Source organism: Falco naumanni, chromosome Z (assembly GCF_017639655.2).
Source record: "Falco naumanni isolate bFalNau1 chromosome Z, bFalNau1.pat, whole genome shotgun sequence".
Classification (NCBI taxonomy): Eukaryota; Metazoa; Chordata; class Aves; order Falconiformes; family Falconidae; genus Falco; species Falco naumanni.
In genome coordinates this window covers 7,185,231-7,203,912 of record NC_054080.1, presented here as the reverse complement: position 1 = coordinate 7,203,912, position 18,682 = coordinate 7,185,231, and the positions used below count along the sequence as shown (strand labels likewise).

The following is an 18,682-nucleotide window of genomic DNA, read 5'->3' as shown; positions in this document are numbered from 1 at the left end:
GATGTGGTTTCCCTGTAGCTGCTGGAGCCTCTGCACAACCACCCACCTTGCATGGAGAGGAGAACTTCAGCTTTGGTGTCAGAGATTTCCCCTTGTCTTCCCTTCCTCAGGGCTGTCAACCATGGCTGGGACAAGCAGAGCAAAAGGCAGGAGGTCTGGCAGTTTGGATGCCCATTGGGGTGGGCACAAGATGAGGTTCAAGCATGAACTTAGCCTAACAACATGAGGAGGTTGGGGAGTGTTCATCGTGAATATTTAAAAGAAGTTAGGCAAGACCACACTGGACAGAAACTTAGATAGAGATGACGCTAAGTTAGAGAAGTAGGAGAGAATGAGGTGACTTCCTCTTTGTTTTTATTTTCTCCACATTGCTCTTTTTGTCTAAGACTGGAGTTTTTGTGTAAGACTGCATGGGTGCTGAACTAAGTTTGTGCAGGCAACCTTAATTTTGATATTTCCTGATACCTGTAGGCTTGACAGTCTTTTGGTAGTGTCTGTGGGTGATGAAGGCACACATATTAAGCGTATGCTATTATCTGTGGGAATAGGGTATGGACACTTTTTAAGCTTTTATTCATCTGCAGGGTGATTTTAACCAGCTTGAAGGTGTTTAATGCACTTAAAAGAATAGTTGCCAATAGAATGAGTAATATCCAGTGTTGTCAGCTTTCACAAATTTGTCATGACTGTGGCCCTGATGGTTTTGACAGTTTTATGATGATAAATTTTGGCTGTTTCACACAAATTGAAGAATCAGAAAGAAATTCCTAACAACACAAAACAAACTGCTGAGACCGTGAGCTCTTAATTCTTGCTCAACCACATGCTGCTCATGATGATTCTCACAGCCGTTGCTATAAGCTGTTTGTTGCTATTGTGGGAAGTGACCAACTTATGTATAAATACATACATGTACATACACACACGTATTTTTTGCATATCCATTTCTTTTAATGATTTTTTCTGTGCTGTAATTGGTTTTGGTAGTTGATGTGATACTTCTCTTTGCAAATTCACTTTGTCCTGTGTTTATACTGCTCATGTGACCTTCAAAAAAGGCTCAGCACAGCTTTCATTTAATTACAAAAATATTCTTGTTTACATAAGGATACTTCAAGGTGGTGCTATTTCAGTGCAGATTTCATTGAAAATTGACAGTTACAAAATCATGGAATATGTCAAGTTGGAAGGGACCCATAAGGATCATAGAGTCCAACTCCCTGCTCCTCAGAAAGTACTTAAAACTAAATTATGTGGCTAAGCATTGTCCAGATACTCCTTGAACTCTGCTAGACTTGGTGCCATGAGAAAATGTTTGTATTGCTTACAGTGGGCTTTTCACGAGTCTTGTCACACTTGGGAGGTTGATGCTTGTTCGTATTTTTTCCATGTGACACAACTGTATAATGTGTCTCTGCTTTGCTTGTGTTAATTTTTGTGTAGTATTGGGAAGCAATACAATCAACTGCTATACATGTTGACATGAAAATAAGAACTTTAACATGGCTAGACTTTAGTAGATGTGTTCTGTTTACATGGCTTTTTAGGGTTAGACATTATTAATCTGATCATAAGGTGACATGAAGTTGAAATAACACAATAGGTTGTTTACCATTGTCCTGTAATTAGTGTTCTTTTATCAATAAACACTGTTGTAGCTGTTACATTTTTCCATTACCACACTGTTCAAACCATTAAGTTGTGTTTAACAGCAGCATTCCTTCTAAAAAGGTACCTAATCGCAGTCTTTCTGAAAGAGTTATGAAGAGTCCAAAGAGTCCACTACTTCCCATAACTTAATGGTTAGTCGTTGTCTTTCCTGAGAGTGATTATTTATTAATGTTAACGCAAAGAACAATAAAAGAGGTGTTAAAGGAAGTCCTTCGTTGCTCATTTTAAATAATATTTTGAATGATAAAGGAAATCTTAGAGGATGAGAGAAGTGCTGATGGTGTGTCTGTACTTGGTAGAAGAGAGTAGTTCAATCCAGAAAATATTAGATTGTAAATATTTTGTAAAGGGAGTACTTCAAGATAAATGTCATTCAAGCTTCAAGACTGTTTAGTATCGGTAAAATAGCCCTGTCATGAGGCACTAATGTGCTTCTAGAAAAGTTTTAAGTAGCGCTTTTTAGGAGTGGTAGTCTCCTGTAAATACTGCTTAGGAGTGAACTTGAGAAACAATGTTGAATTGTTACTAGTGCCATTTTGTTTTATAACAGCAGTGCAGTCAAGGGGATGTCTGGCTGGGATTTAGCTTTGCTTAAAAGGAGCTGGAAGGAGATGCTGTTGGATGGCAATGCCAGCCCTGTGCCCTTGTGGCAATGAAGGCAAACGGGGTCCTCCATTGTATTGGGTGCCGTGTCTGGTTTTGTCCTCTGATTTCAAGAGAGACACTGAAATATTAGAGAAGGACCAGTAGGTGGCCACCAGGATGATTACTGTGTTAGAAGGATGATTAGCATGTTGGAGAACTCAAAATTTTGGGGAAGGTTCAAGGAAGTTTGTAGAGGAGAGAAGGCTTGGGAAGATTTTATCAGTTATATGATACCTAGAAGGTAGTTGTGAAGAAGTTGTTCTCTACTTACATGGATGAGAGGAGAAATTTAATCTGGGTATAAGAAAATCTTTTAGGAATGTTAATCATTGGTGTAAGTTCCTCAGAGGCATGACAGAATCTCCCTAACTGGAAATATTAAAGGCTTACCTTTGCAGATCCCCAGCTTACCTGATGTGAGGCCTAATGAAGTACTCTCCAGGAGAAGGCTGGTGACCAGAGCATTTCCAGAGGTCTTTTCCAACCTAGACTGCTCTGTGATGGTGTGGGTTAGAGCTGTTTGGCAGTCTTGCCTCTGGGCAGAGATAGCAAGGTTGTAGATGAGGCAGTAGCAGAGCTGTCTAAAGAAGTCTGGTCACAGTTACTGACTTAGGCAATTAATGGAATATTTTTAATGTAAATTTTAAATTTTTCAATTTTTAAAGCTGAACCAGTAATGAAAATTAAATTTACTTGTCTTGCTTTTTAATCTTTGTTCTTTTTATTATTTTGTAATAGAAAGTAAAAAGATCTACTGAAGTAAAATTAAAAATACAAGTGTGATGCAGTCGGAATTTTAAGATTGAGTTCGTATAATTATCAAGCTAAAAGGCTAATGTGTTTGCATTATTCACATTGTTTATACATATATATATTGCAATATAGTGCTGCTTTATGACAATCCAGCAGAAGCAAATCTGTGGACTGCATGTGTTTCACAGGGCTATTTGCTTTGCCCTCCAGATAGTTGAAATGAAGCGTCGGCTGGCCAAATAGCATGTGCTATCTCAGGTAGAGGGCAGAGCAAAGACATTTGAGATTCTATATTAGTAAGCTGGGAAAAATGATAAAATCGAAGAAACAGATGTCCTACAGCAGGAAAAGCTGTAGGCAGAGCTGTAAGGCAGATTTCTTGAGGCAGACGCTGCTGCAAAGAGGTGGTGTGTAGATTATGGGAATTTGGGGTATTTTAGTCTGATTCTGAAATAAGGTATCTTAATGGTGAAGTGATATCTTCAGTAGCCCTGCATGCTCATTTGAGTTGTTCGTGATTTGATTCCACGTAGCATCCATCCGTTTTGGGTATTTCTGTGTCATCAGCGTTATATACAGAGTAGTCGGGTGGGATGGTGGTAATTATTCTTTGCATGTGCACATTCTGGAAGGTGTTGGAGGAAACAGGTATGTCACAGAAAGCTGGGTGCATGTGGAGTGGCTGGAAGACAACGGACATATTATGAGCAATCCAGACCAAGTAACTTTGTTGTAATAGCAGGCCGAAGCTGTAACAAGCTGCCGGTGTTGTGAAGGACATATGCAAGGCCAAGGGAGACAGAGAAACCGTGTATTCGCGGAGAGGTAAGAGAGTTGGACAGAAAGATAAGAAAAACCAGGATGCCTGCACAAGGAGGGAGCAGCATGTGGGCACCACGCCGGGACCGATCATGGGGGAGGTGGAAGCGTGTGAACGAGTGGTTTTAACCTCTCACCTTTTACGTAGCAAAGCCTGCGTAGCGTGTGTATTTTTAGCTGGGGGTATAAATTGGTGTGGGTCAATTAATAGCACCTGTAGAGTATAAATTGCTGTGTATCCCTTAATAAAGTGGCACTAACTTGATCACATTGATCATGTAAGTTGTGTCTGAGCCTTCTGCGTCAACAGGTGCACCTCTTACCTTTCCCTAGTCTCTCCTTGTGCACGTCTTCAGCACGGAGTCTGGAGTAGAATTAGAAATACCTTGCTGTATATGAGGATCCGGACAGTTTCTCACCTTCCCTCTTCTGCGGCTGTCCTGCAAATGATTTTGGTGTCTCCTAAGAGAAGGCTCTTTTGATAAGTCATTGAGTTTTTCTGTGTTCAGATCTTTTTCTTTCCCAGCAGACCCATGGGATTTCTTGAGAGAGGATGACATTAAAAAAAGACTAAAAATTCTGACTTTGTCCTGTAACTTACTACATACAGAGATGAAGCTATTGAGATTCGGTCTACTCCACCCCATGTTTCAAGCCAGAATCCCAATAAAACAAACAGACTAGTACAATAATCTTAAAATCTCATCCAAGCAGTTTTTTTTATAAACTATCACAGGGCAATTTCAGGTATATTATGGAGTAATACTGTGCCACAAGTCCTTGTGAATTATCCTTGCGATGTACACTGCCAGGAAGATCTGATTCTGTAATTAAAGAGCATGTCACAGAACTGGTTTCCAAATAATTGTACAGCTTCAGCATTTCTTTTTGTCCTCATCAGCTGAGATGTAGCCCCATGCACGAATGGAACAACACAATACAAATCTTGCACTGAATATAGCATTATTACATGTTACATGGGCTTTTTCTGAGGCTTCAATTGCAGGGTGTTAGTTCTTCATAAATTTTAATTCCTTGAATTTACCCTAGCAACTGCTGTTTGTGGAGGATACTTGCTGGCCTTCTAGAGGAAGGCGGTGATGAAGGGCATCTTGAAATTGATGTCCTACTTATCCATGTACATTCATCTTGGGTGCTGAGGTTGGGAAAGCTAGGGAAGGTTCTTCAAAGCTCTTAAAGCAGGAATCCTACAGTCCATAGTTCTGAGCATTGAAGCAAATAATTAAGGCTGAACGCCCAGGATATGGGAAATACACAAAAAGAGGTTATCTGAAAACATGTTGATTTTCAAGAGTTAAGCAATATTCCATAAGAACACCTGTAAATTCTTCCAGTGAACACAGTTCTCCAGGTGGCGTTCTCCTGCTTTCACTGCAGGATCACTTTTTCTATACCCAGAGTTGCTTGCCTGATTCGTTAGATAGTTATCTGTCTGCCTTAATAGAGGTAGTGTTCTCCATGTGCTTTAATTATTGATATTCTGCATATTTAAGAGAGTGTTGCATTATGTGTTGTGGTTTTGCCCTTGTGAGCAGCCAAGCTCCCCACAAGTTGCTCACGCGCTCTCCCTCTGGTGGGATGGGGAGAGAATTAGAAGAGTGAAAGTGAGAAAACTGGTAGGTTGGCATAAAGACAGTTTAATAGGGAAAGCAAAAGCCATGCATGCAAGCAAAGCAAAAACAAGGAGTTGCAGGTGTTTAGCCATCCCAAGGAAAGCAGGGCTCCATTGTGCCTAACAGTGACTTGGGAAGACAAACACCACAGCTCCGAATGTCCCTCCCAGCTTTCTTCTTGTTGCTGATCATTTTGAACCTCATGTTTGGGTGATAATACCATCATGTTATAAACGTCCCAGAGGCTGTGTTGAGGTTGTGTTGCCTCTTTTTGTATTATTCTGACATGTTTATTTGATCATGTTTACATGCATATTTTTATGAAGGTCATTTCCAGCATTTCAAGAAAGTTAAACTGAAATAATTACAATTTCAGTGTGTGGAATCATGTTGACTGTGCCTTGTGTAAACAACTGAGTTGCTGACATGGTTGGGATGCTAATGCATATAGCTCATAGTCCTCTGCTTTTTGAGCTTATGGGGTAAATAACTCTGGAAGGTAGCTGCTGTGCAAATAAATCAACCTTTAATGTCGGCTGCAGTCACATACTTTTATCAGCAAGTTCCACCACCATTTGCTAGAATGTGAAGATGTACTGAGATTCAGGGACTTTGGAATTCTTGCCAGTTTCTTTGTATTGTAGTGGTTAAAGATCCTGCTCTTCTGGCATTTATTACTCCCCTTCTGTGCATGTTCCCTCTGGCTTTTAGCAGCTGTATGGAGCATGCTCTGGGCAAATAGGTAAATTTTCTGGAAATCCTGATAAGTCTTAATAAGTCTATATTAAGTGTGTGCAAAAAGCAATTTTAACTTGAGCGTATCTGGGCAAGCTTTAAGCGTAATGGCAAGAGGCACACACTGCTAAGCTGATCCTCTGGCTAAATTTCTGATCTCTGCAACATGGAGTTGCTGTAGCTGCTCATTAACAGCAGAACTAAGCAGAAGATACTGTCTCTGAACCTTCTTATACAAGAGGTAGACTTTTTAGTTGAACTTTTTCAAAACCATTTACTCTAAAGCAGACTGGAAATAATTGGCTTTCAGAGCTGAAGTTTGGCAAACCTATAAGCAGTTGAAAATAGGGTCTTATAAGTTAAAGAAGGTGAAGTACAACCTTAATTGACATATTTGTTACTGATGTCATCTGTAGCACCCTAAAAGCAGGAATAGATAAAAATCTAATTAGGCAGGAAATAGTACTCAGATTAAAGGTATGTGTTTTTTTCTTTGGTGAGCCAGTACAGAGAAGGGACTAGAGCCAAACTGTCACAGCCGTCTCTTGAAAAACTGGGTCTTAGTCATCAGCCACATTGCACAAATCTAACCCGTATTTGTCCCTAGCTTGCTTGGGATGTTAGTTTATAAAGAACAAAACTCTTAGTTTACCTGTATTGTAATAAAGTGGTGCAATACAAACCAGTTTGGATTATGTCCGGATAAATTTGATGGATTTGTGCTGTTTGAAAATGCTTGTGTGTTTTCTTATGTTGCACTTGTGGTGGGTTAGCACTACAATTGTTTATAGTCTTTATTTGGAACATTTGTAGCAATGACAACTTCAGGTATTGCTAATTTAGAGCAAAATCATATACTGCATTTTTTGCCACATTTCTAGCTGCGTTTACACAAAGAAGAATAATTGAAGTCTGTAGAAATCTGTGTATGTGTGCACTTGTTTCAGAGTCAGAATATATGATACGTGTCTAGTCTGATCTGAAGACTAGCACTGTTGCACGATCACAAGCTTGGTGGTCCACACTTCTCATACCACTTCATAGACAAGACCATGGAATATGTATACCCTTAAGTGAGCAAAAGTCTGTTGGGTTTGGTCGTTTTTGCGGGGAGGGTGTTTTGTTTTGTTTGTTTGTTTTTAATTTAATGTTTGCAAATCCACCAGTTCTGTAGTTGCATTAATAGGGGTATGATAAAATGCAGCCTTGTTGTCTCAGGTGAAACCATGAAACCAGAATATTTCTGCTGTCAGATTATTTTATGTATTGCTGGGTATTGAGTTGAAGAGGCAAAGCGTATGCGTAAGACATCTTGTGATAGAATACTGAAGTTTGTTTGAGAAAGCATACATACAAATAAATATACGTTCTCTTGGCAATAAACATATCCTGTATTTCTTCATGTGAAATAGTAACTTGTTTTTTAGGAATTATGCTTGCTGTAGTTAATGTAAAAAACAATCACAGAAAAGATGTTTTCAAAAGAATAATCTAAGAAATTGTGCAGAATAACACATTGTAAATAATCTGTAATTATGATGAGAAAATGATGGTATTTTGGAATTATGTGGACAGGTCAGTGTATGCAGTAGAAGATCACTGGGGCTTGAAACTGGTGCCTAGAATAAACTGCAATTCCTGCATTTGCCTATAAGCAACCATTCAGAGAGAGCTTTATAATTTTCCCGCTATTCATTTCTGCATCATCAGGCTATAGTTGATTCGACATCTGTCTGTCAAGGAAAGGGATTCCAACCTTCTCATCTAATTTCTTCTATTTGTCATTTAAACAAATATCAGTGAGGGAGTCAACAAAATGCTGTGTTCACACAAACAATGTATAAAATACTCTGTGCTTTCATCCTCATTCTAATATCAAGTCCTCCCTCCAGTGGCTGCTGTAACAGTTTTTTACTTTGTCAAAAAGAACTGGAAATTCTCTCTCTCTCAAAGCTAAATTCAGATTTATTTATTTGTTTGTTTATTTTGGTGCTTCTAGCTTGGCATGTGATCCTGTTACCTGCTGTGTCCTCAGCGGCAGGGTCTTAGTCTGTTAAAGGAAGTAGCAGGGTAGCTGTTGTAGAGACAAGGATGCCAGCAGTTCTTGGTCTCAGCATTTATTTATCTGATTAGGGAATGGGGGTTAATTTAACAAGGTAAATCCGTTAAGGTAAATTTTATGTTTCTCCCCTTGGGTAATAACAAGTCTTCGAGCACCTGTATGTATTTTGTAACTGCATTAACTTACCTATACCCGATTACGAATTTTCAAATGTTGTGTAGGGAGGACTACTCAATTTGTATGACTACAATAATTTTCATCTGGGTTGTCACAGAACACTATCCTGTCGTTTTCTAGCACTGCTAATAATTTTAACCGGAATGGGTTAGTTTCTAAGTGATTTCCTAGAATGTACATGGTACAAACTGATGACAGATGAGAGTTGTGCTTAGTTACCTTCTATCGGTGGACTATTTGGAAGCATCTGATGAGGAAAATCTTTAATACCATCTAAAAGTGTGACAACATTTGAGTCGTAATATTTACATTGACTACGTTATATGCTAGAAAATGCAAAAGAAGTCTCTGTGGGTTTGCTGTTAATTTTGTTGATCGCTTGTGTTATTAGTGCTAATGTGATTGAAGCATTAGCCAAAAGGTGCACATTTTAACTGAATCATGTCTTGTTGTGTCTTAATTTAGAAAGTACATAATCTAAGCAGAGCTTTCCTGGTGGAGTTGTCTTTTAAAAAGACTTTTGGCAGTGTACTGTTATTTCACATCAGCTTAATCTGAACAGCCTTCTGCAAAGGAAGGTGTCATAGTCTCCCATAGACTCCCATCCAACTTGTGGAATGAATTATCAGGCTTTCTTGAACCCCAGCTTAAAATGACAAGCAAACAACCTCCACCACCCCAAACCCTCTTCTTAGTTTATAACTGTCACCCCCTTAAATTGCTGTATTTATCCTTAATGTAAAAGATGATGTTAGACATAACAGGTTTTCTCTAAAGACAATAGAAAAATAGTCTTTATTATGCTTTACTTTTTTTTTTCCCCTGTCGCTTTTACACGAACTACTGTTGCATAAAATAAACCATAGAGGGGTTCTTTCTTACAAGTGTAAGTTATTAGGAAGCCAGTAGTACATTTGGTGACTCCTGTTACTCCTTGTTTGAAAGTTACAAATCGCTACAGGGATACAGTTCGTGCAAACTCATCTATGATTAAGTATATTAGGAAGAAGAATAAAACAAACTGGTAATGACTGACAGATAAAACAAAGAACCAAAAAAGATTAAGGGAAAAAGATTTCATTGTACAGAAGTCTTTTTATGGAGAACGAAGAAGCACTGATTGTGACGTGGTAGTTTGCTCCCTTGGTGTCACATTCAAGATGAAAGAGATTGCAGTTTTGAATGTTTGCGTTGTCTTCTGTCCGAGAGGAGAAATCTAGAAATACATTTTGCATGTAAATTCTCACCATGAATATATTAAGGTTTGTTCTAGCTGGACATTTACTTTATACGTTTCAATGCTGATAATGTGTTATTGTAGAAATCGCAGTGGTTTAAAGCTGTGTGCTCGGTTTAGTTTTATTAAAACAAAATTCTATAGTACAGTAAGAACAGGATAAGTCGGGTTAATTGATGAAGAAAGTCCTCAAAGATTCTGGAAGTTCTGTTGATTATGGTTTGTGTTTTCTTTTATCTTCTACTTCGGACTTACAGGTGTGGTGCTTTGCTAAAAGACTTAACATTTACAGATGTTGTGTTAGAATCACCAAAAAAATGTGTCAATTAGACAGATGTCCTTTTAGGATTAGGGAGAGGTTAGTGCGCATTTTTGTGAACTTGATTCTTTGACCAAACTTGATAGTGGACTGTGTGTCATACTTTGTTGTAAAACATCTTAATCCAGGATAGTGTGTTGGGACTTCAGACTGTCCAATATAAGTTTGAAGAAGAGGAAGAAGTTGATTTTAATATTACCTTACATATCATAGGGCATTATAATACTCAGAGAAGTTTTGCTTTTGGAACAAGTTCTGCTTAAACAAAAAACCCAGTAGCGAATGAGATCTGCTGAACTTAATTTCCAACTTTTGTTGATTTTTCAGATTGTTCGTTGAAGATTAATGTACGTTTTCCTCAGTATTTCCATTCTGTTGACAATTTGTGTAGTGATGGCTCAGCTCCAGCAAGGAGGCCCAGATGAAAAAGAGAAGACTACTGCATTAAAGGGTGTGAGTCTTTTTGCTTTCTTTTTACATATATTGACATTTCAGAAACAATGTGAGTTAATTGTGGGTTAGAGTCGGGGAATTGCAGTACTGGAAGAGACTATTGGTCCATCTGTGCCAATGCTTTTTGTCTAATGGTGTGTCCGTTTTCAGTATTTTCATATGATAAAAAATCTGTGGTAAGGAGTAACAGAATAAGGCATCCATTATTTTTTTTTTCAATTTTCATAATTATCCTTTGAAAAAGTTGACTGGTGCTTTTGTGTTCTTGGTTTCTGGGAGTTATCATTTAATTTGTATGCTACTTATGTTTTATAATTATGAAACCATATTACAGCTTTTTAAAATCTCTTTGACTGGAATGTTAGCAGGGAAAACATTTTCAGGCCATTGGTTATTTCCATGTTGATTTTATGAAGTTTTCTTTGTATTGCGTAAAGACATAAATGGACCTAAGTGACTTAGAGTAACTTTCTTGAGGGAAAAAACAAATAATTCTGTAGACTTTACTGAATCTGACATTTTGCTCCTTTGTTGTACTCATCTGATAAATACAAAAATGATGAAAATGTGTTATGTGACTTGTGTGAAATGCCAACTGATTATAGTTTATTAAAAAAAGTATACTTCTATGTGTAATAAAACATCTTTTTTAGACAGTGTTATTCAATTTTGAAAGTTGGTTAGATCTACAAGTAAGCTAATCAAGGACTGGATTTGAAGTGCTTGCATCACACATTTACTCTCTAAATTCAAAAGAGAAGAAGTTACGTGCTTTGCAACTCTGGTGTAAAAACTTGATTTTTACTGAAGTATTATTAGAACTATATGTTCTGTTATACTGTGATGGTAGATGGTGGTTCTTCAGTTACAACTGTGGTTTTTGTGACATGATTGGTGAAAAGCTGTGGTGCTTTTTTCAAACCTTGGACTAATTCTGTCAAATTAGTATATTTTGAGGAAATTATACTTCACTTTTGGAAAAGCAGAACTCCCATTTTATATTTAACATTTGTTTGATCTTCATGAAGGTTTAGTGTCCAAGAAATATTCCACATAATGAAAACTTCCTCTGAGGTGGTTGTTTTCTTCATGCAATGTAGTGAACTCCCATTGAGTTATAGAAGGACCCCTGTGTATTGCTCAGTTTTGGCCTCTATTGAGCTGGTTCCAAATTGAGTTGGAGAGTCCAAGGTCTTAGGTGAGAATACTGGATCAGATCTTGAACGAATCTCAAAATTATAAGAATACTTTAGCTAATTTTAACTTGAAAAATTGCACAGGAAGAAAGTGGCTGTGTAGGTGGTTGGAGCACAGACCAATTGCAGTCTGCTGCAATTGACATTCACTTCATGAAATCACTCATTTCGTTTCACTGAAATCACTTAGAGAAGGAGGAGCTGGAGACAATCTTGCGGATGCTTGAGTGAATGTCATGTGAAACTGAAGAGCTATAAAAGAGCAGGCCAAGGAATTCTCAAGAATGATGAAGCTAGTCTTCAGTAGATTTTGAAGCTAGAAATTTCACAGGATTAATGCACCAGTACTAAGCTTTGGTAACATGGGTAACCTAGAGGCTTGTCATCGGCAACAAGACTAAGCAAAAATAGTGATACAAAACCTATTCAAGTAATGTTTCTAAGTAACTGAAAGATGGAAATGTAGTTAATGTCAAACAAAGCAAGTTTAAAGAAAATGACTTTTCAAACTGTTTTCTTTCCTTTGAGCTACAACTTTGGATGGTAAAGGTAATAAACCAATGTACTTAGAATACGTAATGTGTTTCCTTGGTAATACATCGTATCTTAATTTATGAAACAGCAATAATTCAAGACTCAGCATTGAACTGAATGTTTGTGTGGTCTTCAAATTCATCTGTGAGGAGGTAGGAGAATATCAGTGGAACCCTGCTGAATAAGTTCTTGATGTTTTTTAACGAATAATCACAGAATATGTTAGAACGCTAGTGCAGGGTTGTGTGGGTGATGAGCAATGAGAGGAGAGACGATTGTGCACTATTTAATTGTTTAGTAGTTATATGTAAGCAAAAGATACTGCTGTATGCTTGCCTCTGGTTAAATGTAAACCCTTAAATGTAGCGTAAAGAATGCAGACTACTCTTACTTTAGTGTACTTGCCTTAGTGAATGCAGGCTGTACTAGGTTACACCATCCTAATCTGAAAGAGGAATGTATGTCATGGCTTACTATAAAACACATGGCAGATTTCTCTACCTTGAATGTTTTTAAGAGAGGATGGTTGAGAGGAGGATTCAGATAACTCTAAAGAGTATAAAGAGATACAGAGATATTTGGGTATCAAAGGGAAGGTTAGGGAGTGTTGTAATCACACAGCTGGTAAATGCGTGTGAGATGATGTGCATTTGGTAATCTGAGGTCTTCAGGAAAGCAAACAAGAATGTATCGGTGACTTGATATTGAAGCTAGGTAAGTTCATGTTAAAACCATGATGCATACCAAAGATACCTTTCTCACATTGAGGGTAATTAGTAAGTGAAACAAATCACTATGTCTTTGGTGGCCTGTCTGTCCCTGGACATTTTTTGATCAACATTAGAGAAGACAGGTAAATAAGTAAGAAGTTGTACTGACAATGAGGTCCGGCTTTTGAATCTGGAATAACAAAGTCCTGTGTTTACTATTATATAGGTTGCCCTTCTGCCCTTAAGTCCTACAAATCTGAACAAACAAATTTTGTCAGTCATATAGTGAAATAAAAAAAGACATAGCATGCATTATATAATTTTTCTTTTCCTTTTTTAGACTTATTGTCTAGAATAGACTTGGATGAACTAATGAAAAAAGATGAACCACCACTTGAATTTCCTGATACTCTGGAAGGATTTGAGTATGTTTTTAATGAAAGTAAGTCGTATATGCTTTCTAAAGGCTATACTTAGAATAATGTTGAGAGGTTATCAGAACTTTTATTATATCTTACAAATCCCTATTAGAATTTCACACTTTGCTGTTAAGAATAAAATTTTAAGCCTTATTGTTAACAGACATGTAAATCTAGCTAAGTGATTTTTTTTATTTCATAAAATTGTCACAAAAATCCCTCATTTTTATACAATACTGTAGGTTTGTACTGTGCTTACTTTATGGCTCCATGTTTTCTAATACAGAATTGTTGATACAAAAATTCTGAAAGAAATTTCTGTAACGTTAGCGTTAAAAAGCAAAATTAAAGTGGTCACTCGTTTAAGAAAAGTTTTATTTACTGATTCATTTTTATGGATACAAAAGAAGGTATCACTTCAGGTAATAATTTATCCAAGCTATTTCATTAATACCAATAGGAAAACACCTATTTATATTGATGGAAGGATGAGCAGTGTGATAGACTGTCTCTTACTCTTCTGGTGTGGGTCATAGTTTTGCATTACAGCTAAGTGTTTGATGACAAGTACTTCCAGCTAGCTGAATCTGTGTGTTAAATGAGTTAGTAGTATTTATGATTTCCAGTGCATACATTTTAAAATCCAGCTGAAAAATAAGCCTCTGAGCTGAAGTAATACCAGACTCCAGGAAATGGCTCTTTCAAGATTGTTTGAAACCTGTAGGACAAATGGGGATGTTTACATTCTACTTCTTTGCAGTGACTGTTCTGTGAACAGAAGAACTTTAGTTTCTAAATCTGCCTGTCTAACATCTTCCACTTTTAAAGAAAAAAAAAAAAGAGCTTTCCTTTAAATGATAGTCATTTATGCAACACTTAGCTTTTTAATACCCTGATGGCTTTCACAGGAAGGTACTTAGAGACTAAAAGTGTCATGAAAGTGATGCTCTTTCTTTGATGGGAGGGGTTCAGCTCTGTCACTTTTCAGCTCCTTATTTTTAGATCTGCACAGTGTCTACTGTCTTCCTTACTGACTTCAGAGTTAATGGTTCATATGTGGTTGATAAAAAGGGCTGAAATTTCAATTTTGGGGAATGATGTTTTAGAATGATGTTATTGAATATTCCATCGCTAACCTCACAGCCTGAGTGATTTCCATGGAATGCAGCAAAACCTATTAAGTATGCTACTGGTCAGCAAAGCAAAAAAGGTCTCCATTTTGCTTTTGTACATTTAATGCAGATGTTCAGTCATGTACTCTTATGTCAAATCATGCTTCTTTTTATGATGGAATAGTAAGGAAGATTTTTATCAGATTCAAAGACTCTGAAGAAGGCAAGGGTTCCAGAAAGCCAGAGAAAAAATATACCAAATATTTGCTTCACTCTACTTGGGGAGGGAGCAGCTTTATGTACTATTGAATGGCATAGTTGAAGAATAACTAGCTGAGAAGGAACAGCTGAAGGTAGACTTATGATGAAAATATGAGAGGAAGGGTATTTGGACTGGAGGCAGAGATATGAAGTTGGGGAGAAACATTTCCCTGGTGTCTAGTACATGAGGTAAGACAGCTCTGGAAAAAAAAGTCAAATAAGAAGGTAAGTATAACTATTAGTGATACCATATCTTACATATATTTTATTCAATACATCAAGAATCAAATTGTAGAGATCCTGAAAAGGTGTGAACTAAGTTAGCAATTTCCTGCTGTTCAAGAGGAAACATTTTGCTGAGAAACTTTACTTCCATCATGCAGACTTTTCAACTTTTTAAGGAGATACTTGTTCTTATCCCTGTTTTTAATGTTTCTCTGATTTACTGCAATTTTGTGATGCTCTAAGTTCATAACCTGTGTTTGTTTAATAAGCTGAAACTTTATGGGTAAGATACCTATTTTCTGCAGTTTGCTTCCTGCTTGTTTCCATTTTATTACTACTGTTATTTTAACTCAGTCCATATCTTTATCTGTGGTTGGGTACGCTACTAGACTTTTGCTGTAAACAGGGCCAACTACAAAAAGTTACACTGGAATCTAAGAATAGCATGTGGTTTTGCTCTGATCAGGCATTCCGCTTTATTCTACTGTTGTAATCTCATTGTACCCTGAATCTCAGAGCTCTTGATAGCAGCATGCCTGTGAGTTAAGATACTGACCTTAACTCTGGAAGTGGTTTCTGCTGATTAACTTAAAGTGTTATTAATCTTGAAAATAAATTTTTCCTTTCCTTCCAGCCTCCAGCCGATTTTGTACTTACATTTCTTCATAAATGCTGTTGGTTTTGAAGTAGGGGATTTGTACCTATGATTTGATCGCTTAATTGACAACTGCAGATAAAATATTAACTGCTAACGTTTACATTTCACTGTTAATCCAAAGCAGTTGAGACATAAGTATTTCTTGCAGAGCAGTTTGGCATTTGATACCTGCATGTAATTTTACAGTCATCACTTGTCTTTTAGTTTTATCTAGTAATATATACTATTCAAGGGGAATGAATTTTGTTGTTAAGCTACAGTTGTTTTCCTTCAGAAATATAACCAAAAATGAGAAGAAATTCATAATAGCCCAATTTTTAGATGCAAAGTTCACATGTAAGTTTCCAGTAATTAAATGTGTCTTTTAATGAAGAAGTATATCAAAATGTAATTATTTTGTTTTTTTTTTACAGAAGGGCAGTTAAGACACATAAAAACTGGAGAGCCATTTGTTTTTAATTATCGTGAAGATTTGCATAGGTGGAACCAGAAGCGCTATGAAGCTCTTGGAGAGGTATATAAATTGTGTGCGTGTATGCATGCATATATGTATCAGTGTGTTGTGCTTTTTGTTGTGTTTCTCTGTAGGAGTGATACTTGTAGATATTAGTGAGGCTGCAGTCATTTAATAAAAGGTATTTCATGATTTGTTGTGTGTTAATGCTGTAGTAGTAATTTCCATTATTTGCTGTATAGTTTAAGATGTGATTCAGACTACAATTTGACTTCAGTATATGTTCAAAATAGAATTATCATCTAGATTATACAAATCAGCAAATACTCTACAGTGCAGTATTTTCTTTAACTTTCTTCTCCTCAGGGTTAAGCACTGGGTGTAAAACTGTAGCATTTTACTTTCTAGATGAAAATAAATGCATTGGCTGGTTTTCTTATGCTACCAGGAGATACCAGGAGTCACTAGATTGGTTAAGTAGAGATCTGATGATTGATTGAATATTTGTTGTTGTATTAAATATTTAGATGCTACTGGTACTTCCTAGGCTTTTTGTAGGCATGTTTTGAGTGTAGTAGGTGTAAAAGTGACTGACCACAGTTCCTTTTCTATGTGAATTTACTTCAGCTTCGGTGCCATGCTTTTTGTAATGCGTTAAAGAGTCAAAGCACTGACTGGAGAAGAAAGGCAGCTGATGTCAGTGAATGCAGACCAGTGTGTACTCAGGTCTTCCTTGCACTGTCACAACCTCCCCTACCCAACAGAAAGGACAGCCTCAGCACACTGACTTCCAAGCAGTAATGCTGTTCACATGAGAGTGGCTGTTGGAGAAAGAGGATGCGCAGTTCTGTGCATAAAGTAGGGATTTTTTTTCTTACAGACTACATGATATTGCCTGGCGGTTTCTGTTGGAATCATCATGGCATGTCATTCAGAACTGCCTTTGCCCCATTGCTTGTCCACTTTCATTAGTATTATTGTTTTAGTAAGGATTAAACACTTTATTCCCCACTTACACCTGTCACAGTAATTCAGATACTTGGAGATATGTTTGTTTGCACATGGTTAGACATTTTGTCTTTTAAACTTTCTTTTTGTCATGGTTTAACCCCAAGGGCAGTTCAGCCCCCCTGACAGCCTCCTGCTTGCTCCCCACCATGGGAGGGGGGAGAGAGTCAGAAGGGTAAAAGTGAGAAAATCCATAGGCTGAGGTACAGTTTAATAGGTAAAGCAAAAGCTATGCATTTAACAAAGCAAGACAAGGAATTAATTCACTGTTTCCCATCAGCAGGCAGATGTTTAGCCATCTCCAGGAAAGCTGGGCTTCTTCATGTGTAATGGTGACTTGGGAAGACAAATACCTTATTGGAAGATAACTCCAAATGTCCCCCTTTCCTTCGCATTTCCCTCAGCTTTTATTGCTCAGCATGACATTACATGGCATGGAATATCCCTTTGGTCAGTTGGGGTCAGCTGTCTCAGTTGTGCCCCCCTCCCAGGTTCTTGTGCACTCCCAGTCAATACACTTCTGTACTGGAGTAAAAAGGCTAAAATGTCTGAAATGACAGCCAGTCCTACACTATTGCGAAGTAACAGTGTAAAGTATCTTGATTGAGTTTCTTGGATGGATAAATAAGTATATACTTAAATTTATCACCAAACAGTTTCATATAGTTTCTCATGCTGCCAAGAGTGCATTTGTTAAAGCTGAAGAAATATCTAATTACATGGCCTTTTCCAAGTATAGCAGGATAGGCTCTGGGAACTTCTGTAGGCACTGAGCAGGCAGGCTCAAGAAAAGAGTGCACAGCAGAAGTCTCTGCCTGTCTTGATTAACAGGAATAGCATGCCATCTGTCCTTAACCTCCATGGGGTGGTGATCTGGTGCTCTGTGCTCACTGAGCCCCTCTGTTTCATTCAGGGATCAGCCTGGGCTCTGTGCTGGAGCTGCTCAGCTGTTCAGCACCGCTTTGTCCTGTTAGAGCTTTGTTGCCACGGATTGAAGAACCCTGCTTTTTACCTCCTCCTCCTTGTTCCTGTAAGAATTGTGGCGGGGAAGGGGATGATGGGGACTGCTACTTCTCACCTCAGCTATATGTTTTTCCAAAACAGGGGATGTGCTATCACCCAATCTGTTGCATTGTCTAAGTTACTTGATACAGGTTTCTTCTAGCAGGAAGCAGACTGGCACCTGTTGCACAGCCAGCGTGTGCAGACCTTTGTGTGTGCCTATATTGTTCCAGTATCCCCATTTTCCAAATAAATGAGTTGGACAGGAGACCCCTGTAAGGATTAGTATGTCTCTGTACGGGTTCCTGTGCGACCGCACCTTCTTGTATGTGTTTGGCAACATCGTAAAATTTCTCGTTCTGTGCATATGAGTAGTGAATGCCACAGCTTCCACCCATAGTAGTATGAATGACTGGAGTGGCTGGAAGACAACGGACATATTATGAGCAATCCAGACCAAGTAACTTTGTTGTAATAGCAGGCCGAAGCTGTAACAAGCTGCCGGTGTTGTGAAGGACATATGCAAGGCCAAGGGAGACAGAGAAACCGTGTATTCGCGGAGAGGTAAGAGAGTTGGACAGAAAGATGAGAAAAACCA

General features: G+C 37.8%; 1 protein-coding gene across 3 annotated transcripts in view; it reads left to right on the top strand.

Annotated features, from left to right (window-relative positions):
• FAM172A (family with sequence similarity 172 member A) overlaps positions 1 to 18,682 on the top strand; it is a 270,192-nt gene that overhangs the window by 10,661 nt on the left and 240,849 nt on the right. For 2 of the 3 annotated variants that reach the window (XM_040579311.1, XM_040579314.1), the window contains exons 2-4: positions 10,380 to 10,503; positions 13,286 to 13,387; positions 16,034 to 16,134. In XM_040579311.1, the coding sequence (XP_040435245.1) occupies positions 10,398 to 10,503; positions 13,286 to 13,387; positions 16,034 to 16,134 (309 nt within the window). In that variant the 5' untranslated portion in view covers positions 10,380 to 10,397. Of the gene's footprint in view, positions 1 to 10,379; positions 10,506 to 13,285; positions 13,388 to 16,033; positions 16,135 to 18,682 lie in introns of those variants that run through there. The other variant, XM_040579315.1, reaches the window with a different exon arrangement.